The sequence below is a fragment of the Amblyomma americanum genome, chromosome 6, assembly GCF_052857255.1.
Source record: "Amblyomma americanum isolate KBUSLIRL-KWMA chromosome 6, ASM5285725v1, whole genome shotgun sequence".
NCBI lineage: Eukaryota > Metazoa > Arthropoda > Arachnida > Ixodida > Ixodidae > Amblyomma > Amblyomma americanum.
Genome location: NC_135502.1, coordinates 56,769,057 through 56,775,341, shown reverse-complemented (window position 1 = coordinate 56,775,341; position 6,285 = coordinate 56,769,057). Strand labels below are relative to the sequence as shown.

General features: G+C 44.8%; 1 protein-coding gene across 4 annotated transcripts in view; it reads right to left on the bottom strand.

Annotated features, from left to right (window-relative positions):
* Positions 1–2,965: 2,965 nt before the first annotated feature.
* The window catches only part of LOC144093519 (carnitine O-palmitoyltransferase 1, liver isoform-like), a 114,248-nt gene continuing 110,928 nt past the window's right edge, over positions 2,966–6,285 (bottom strand). For all 4 annotated transcript variants that reach the window (XM_077626989.1, XM_077626991.1, XM_077626990.1 and 1 more), the window contains one exon: positions 2,966–4,841. In XM_077626989.1, the coding sequence (XP_077483115.1) occupies positions 4,653–4,841 (189 nt within the window). In that variant the 3' untranslated portion in view covers positions 2,966–4,652. The remainder of the gene's footprint in view (positions 4,842–6,285) is intronic.

Genomic DNA, 6,285 nt, shown 5'->3' with positions numbered 1-6,285 from the left:
CGTCCTTGTCTATGTAGCAGAGTCGCCGTCTGCTCCAGAGCCCCCTATCAGCGCCGCTGCCTCTTCATGCGGCTCATGCAGAGATAGAGGGAGACGAAGAGAGTGTGCAAGCGACGGGCGGCAAAGTTTTGAGAGGGAAATTCCCCTCTTGCAAGGGAGAGGCCACAGAGAAGACGAAGGGGGCGGGAGCAACACCGGTGAGAGGCGACGGGTGTGGGAGTTGGTTGCAAGGCTACGCCGTCACATATGTTAATTGATTGACGGACTTAGTCCGTGTTAGCTGCTCAGTCCGGGGGAACACTAATGCTAACGCATGTTCTGCCGCATCATTCGCCTGTTCCTCCCTTAATCCCTGCCTTCAAATTACCGTTCAGTTCATCCACTGTACGAATGCTACCACGCCCCGACGCAGACACGCACTCTGCGGCTTCGGTGAAGCGAGGACGTTCGTGCCTCGAGCTTATGAATCAAGTGTTGCGCATTACGCAGCATGCCTAGTCAATTTCTGTCAATGAAATGTGTGGGCGCAGACTTGCGGGCGTTACAGTTCGCAGGCGATGCGTGCTCCTCTAGAGTCAGTGGATAAGTTTTCCAGTGACTGCTCCTCGCGCTCAACCCGCCGCATGTTCGAGAGACCCTACAGTGCAACACAGATTAGCACAGCGCAGCGGGACGAGGACAAGATAGAAGAAACACGAAACACAGGACGGGCGGTGTTTCTTCTAACTTGTCCTCGTCCCGTTGCGCTGTGTTAATCTGTTTCTCTGAAGCGTTTGGCGAAGTCTTTTGACCGCGCGCCCCACCTGATGACAGAGGCGACGCGAAGCGCGAGGCTGTGGGTGCGTGTAAGCGTTGGTCACGTGATCACGGGTGAGCTCGCGCGCCACCCGAACCCGGTGACGGTAGAGCGAGGCACGTGTCCCATAAACAGCTTTCGCTGTACAAGACTATGGCAGTACACAATATGTATTCACTACACTTTGGTGTGCATTTTAGACGACTAGGAAGGACAGCACACAGCCACAGAGCTAGCTTGGTGCTCTTGCTGAGCAGCCACTACTCCGGCAAGCTCGTCTCAACAGGGAGTACCTTCATCTTCTTGTTTACCAGGCGTCCAGCAGCCCTTACACAGCTTACCAGGAACCTCTGCAAGTATCGGCGGCTGGCCACAGTGGCAGGTGGCAATGAAATTAGTTTTTAAAAATTCAATGCAATTGCCACATACCCACCATGGCACTGCGCATGAGCCTTAGGGCAGCTCGGGAAAAGCAACCTGGGACTCACAAGCCCCACCCGTAGCTGTCACCTGCCGGGGCAGTGGCGCATCGCTTAACTGCTGCTAATTTGCCAAATTTGAAAACCTGAGGACCCCCAAAAATGAACTAAGGCGGGTTAATGGAAGGTACTTTAACATTCAGAAGGTGAAGACTCCTGCATATCACATGACTCAAGAATCATGCACACTAACCGGAGTTAAAACCAGGAAAATCGCAAGATTATTAGATACTCACTGCAGACACCATAGCCAATCTAAATGCTATCAGATTTTCTCTAAGATTGTGGTTGAAGGCACCCCTCCCTCCCCCCCCACCCCACCCTCGAAAGTTTTTAACACTGTGCACTGGTGTTTTGAGCTCATTTTCATTATCACTAGACAGGTAGGCCTCTTTTAAGGCCTAAAAAAAAACACCAAAAAATGTGTCTGCACCTCTTTAAATGTATTCTTCGAGCACATCTCCAGATCATGTGAAATCATAGACAGCATTCTGAAGCATTAAAAGTGGTGTAAAGCAATAATTAACCGAGAACACCGCTCTAGAATATGCACAGGACATCCACTACAGTTCCCATGTGGTGCCTTATTCAGATTTGTACTCCAGGAGGCGGAAAAGTGCATGTTCCCAATTTCAGAAATCTGCTCAGGGTACAAGAATCAGGTGAAACGGGGTTTTACTCAAAGATAAAGGGCCCTAAGTATATTTAACTGCATTTGCAATATTCGTTTCAATTCAATCGTCCAAATGGAGTCCCTTATAGAAAAGTGGGTGGCTCCACAGGGACTCGTACAGTATACAATAAGTTCCAACTGATATTTTCCCAATACATAATACATAACTTCCAACTGGACAGCTTGTCGCATTGTATCTGAACACCCATATGGTCAATTCTGTGCCAATTGCTGTAGAAGACAGTTGGTCCCTCACTGGTTCCAATTCGACCCCAATCTGCACAGCTGTGTCCAGTGGGTTGTACCGATTGCATTCAAATTACCTGTTCCACCGAACTCACCGTATCCAGTGAACATTAGAAACTGACAAAAATTTGCATGCGGATAGCTGGCTACCATCAGAGGTACAGCCCTTGGTGTGCACATCCACGCAATCAGTGTAAAAAATGACTACTGCTGCATGCACTGAAAAAAAAAAAAGCGCCACAGCAGTGACACCAACACACCTGCCACAATGAATACTTGCCCAGCAAAAAGACCAACTAGAACTGTAGAAAAATCAATCAAAAACCAAATGGAAACCATTGAAATTCGTTTCAAATGTGTTTTTCAACATTTCCAATTGCTTTTTTCTCATTCGCTGTACCAACATGACACATATACAACAAACAAGGCTAGACCACTTTAGTTCATACAATGAAAGATTTTATCTGCTGATTTGTATTCACCGTTTAAGCTCCCACTGTGGTTGAAATTAAATTACTGCACTCAACAGGCAAGTGCAACTGGTATTGTGCAACTAGTATGTGTTCCTGTGGTGTGTGTGTTACAATACCTAGCCAAGCACCTCTGCAGTTCTCAAGCCATAACCATTCCTTGCACTGCTTGCATCATCACCAATATGTTTTCATGATTTTCACAAAAATAACAAAGAACAGTACAAAAGGCAGCATCATGTAAGCCATTACCGAATGAAATCAGGATTCTTCATAGTCATCCCTTTACATTGCAAACATGTTCACATGCGATGTTTTTATTGTAGTCTTCACCAATGCACAAGCACTGCCACCTCCAACCACAATCACTTGAGCAGACCTTTACATACTCGTGTACAAAATGGCTCCAGACATAAAAGGGTACAATGCACAAGTATAAAAATGGCCATATCACTAAGATCAACCTGTCTACCACAATAAGAAAAATATGTTATCAAAAGACAGCACTTTGGGTTGGTATTTCATCTTGCAAGCCAGCAAACAAGCAAGATCTTCTGAAGTCCATCACAGAGGCCTCTAAAATATGAGCAACACTACCTTTGAGAAAATACTACAATGACTGACACAAGAAACAACCATCACTTGCATAAACACATACACACAGACATCTACACTATGGCCACTCATACATACACTTCATCAGTATCAATCACCACATCAAAAATCACAATAGTACAAAACCTGTAGGTAACAGCACCTGTTCAAGGTAGGAAAGACATATTTACAAACCTTAACATGAAAGTCACTTGTAAGAATAGAAAAATATACCTAGACTACCCTATATTTAAGAATAAAGTGAGGCAAAAAAGTTAAAAGCAGCCATCATTCAGCTTACAATTTTAAGTGGTCCAGTGCACAGATTTGCATTGCATTGTGAAAAGCCCCTTCCAAAAGTAGCAAGGCATTTTTTTTTTCCTTCACACAAATGATGAAAGAACTTGCTTTAAAATGGAGCAATGTCCATCAAAGAGTCTGAAGGAAAAAGAGGGGGAGGTTCGGGCTGCACAAAACATCTGCAGCTGTAAACAAGCTCAGCCTTCGTCATGGCACATGCAACAGCTCAAGGGAGCATCTCCGATTTCAAATGGGACTAAGTAGTGCCAAAAAATAAAACACTGTTGTAACTCGTGCAATGCGACCCTGCAATGCAATGGCTGGAAATAAATAGCAGTTGCAAAAGATTAAAAAAGATTAAAAGTCACTCGCCAGACGGCAACTGCCGAGGTAAGCCAAAGACAGGTCAGTCACAACTGACTTTCCTATAGGCACTGCTTGGAACCAAATGCCGTCGCACATCGTACCTAGTAAGGACGTTGAAAAAAGTTGAGCTGCATAACGAGAGCTTTCCCCATCTCTCGTGAATGCTATTACCATGAATAAAAAACAATCCAGCACCTGCAGCCCACTTGCACTGCAGGCCATGGTGAACTTAAAAGATTAAAATTTTATTTAAAAAAAACATAACACTACACAGGGGACAGGACACAGAAGACAAGTAGACAGGACGAGCGTCCTGTCTACTTCTCTTCTATGTCCTGTACCCTGCGTAGTTTATGTTTTTGCAATCATGCCACACCAACTAGCCCCTCATTGCCCACTCCTTAAAACCTGGTTGACTGTTACTGTATTAATAATGAACCATCAGCATAAAACCCCATCACTGAATGGGGAACAGCACATACAGCCCTTGAAATATTTTTCTATCACATACATGTTTTGGAAACTTGCTTGGCGCCGCGAGAAGACAGAATAAAATAAAAGTTGCAAATCTTGAGTGTGCCTTAACGACTGCACAGTGTACAACACTAGTCCTCGATGCACTTTGGCGGTGTGCCATGGCCAGCACAGAGGCCTCTCTCCTTGTTCTGGTCACATTAGGTGCACAATTCATCTTGGTGCCCTTTGGTGGTTGTTTCGCTTTTTCTTTTTCATAACCCAAACAAAGCCTTCATTTCGTCCATGCTTTCTTCTAGTGTCCTGACAAACCTTTCAGAGTTTGTGCTTGGGCAGGACTTCTTCGACGAAACATGAAAGAAGATCTTGGAGTTGTTTGGAAAGATGTACGACACTCCGTAGCCATCGTCGGAGACGGGCCCAAACCCACCTCCAGGAGAAATCTGCATGGAAGAATTTCAAAATAGCATACAAATTAAAAGACACTATTAAAGATAAGGGCAGCAAAAAGCTAGATTACAAATACAGTTATTGCTTCGTAGTGAGCAAAATACAACCTGAACAAACTCTACATAAAAGCAACAATTGAAAGCTTCTTTTATGGAACAGCAGACATGGGAAAAGCATCTTGCGACATAACAGGGGCAAGTGGAGTATACTGAAGAAGCGCAGAGATTCATTAAAACAAAAAAATTCCACCTACATCAACCATGATTGTTACAAAAGTTTCAACAAGTATAGCACTGGGTGCCACCCTAGAAAAAAATTCTAAGGGCAATAAGGATACTCCTTAATGCGTAACTTGAGCGCAGCTCTGTCTGCTTCAGCGGTGCGAACGGCAGGGTCCTTTCAGCAGCGCTGCTGAGCGTCTTCTCGGGCAGCTCAGCACACCACTCTGGTGCCATCTATGAGCGAGCGGCAGCAATACTTTCATTTGCTTGGCACCCTTTGCTCCCCTCCTCTCACGCACGGGAGGGGAGGTGCTTCCCTCGTGCTCATGGTGCAACGCTGGGGCGCAAGCAAAGTGTAGAAACCTTTCGCTTGGCGGGAGCACAGACGACATGGCAAAGGCTGACATCAGTCGAGTTTTGCCCTTATTTTCGCTTAAAAATTTGCCTCAGAGGTGTAAAAATGTTCCGATAGATTTTTTCGGTTGGTACGAAATCTCTTCGCTACATCCGCCGACGCGCTTTTATTTACTTCATTAATACCAGACTCAAATTGTGTTGAAAATGCAAAAATTAGGAATGGGAAATTGAAATTCCTTCGTTATAATTGCTATTTCTCTACATGGCTTCGCTATAACCAGGCTAGACTGTATTTACACAAGTTTTTTTTTCCTTAATTCGCTGGTGTAAGAACTTTGAGCCGAGGTACAAACATAACATGGTTATTTTTTTCTCTCTGTTCTTCAAGATAGCTACACAGAGCTTCATCACTACAACGGCAAAATGAGAAGCCACTTTTCAACGGCCTTGGGGCCCCACCCACTGAGAGTTTGAAAGGTCTCAAACTCAAACACCCCCTTATGTTATATGTATGCCGTACCTCTCCAAAAGGAACCCTCCCTTCCTTGTGAGACAACACAGCACTAGTGGATGGTGCTCAGAATTGTTTACTATTGATTAATACCCCGTGTAGAGTTATGCAAATCATATGCAAGCTGTAGTAGCCATAACAACTGGCCCCATCACTAATGCATTTCAATGAACAGTGCAATGTCACCTTCACGGCTTGTTTTCTCAAATTTAAAAGTTTTGAAAATTCTCTCGCTGATCCTGGGAATTTTTCTAACAGAATGCCCGCACACGTCTGAGGTGGGCCCACAACTGGCCCACACACGTCAGATGGGCCAAACTAAATAACGACAACATGCCCGCTGGAAGG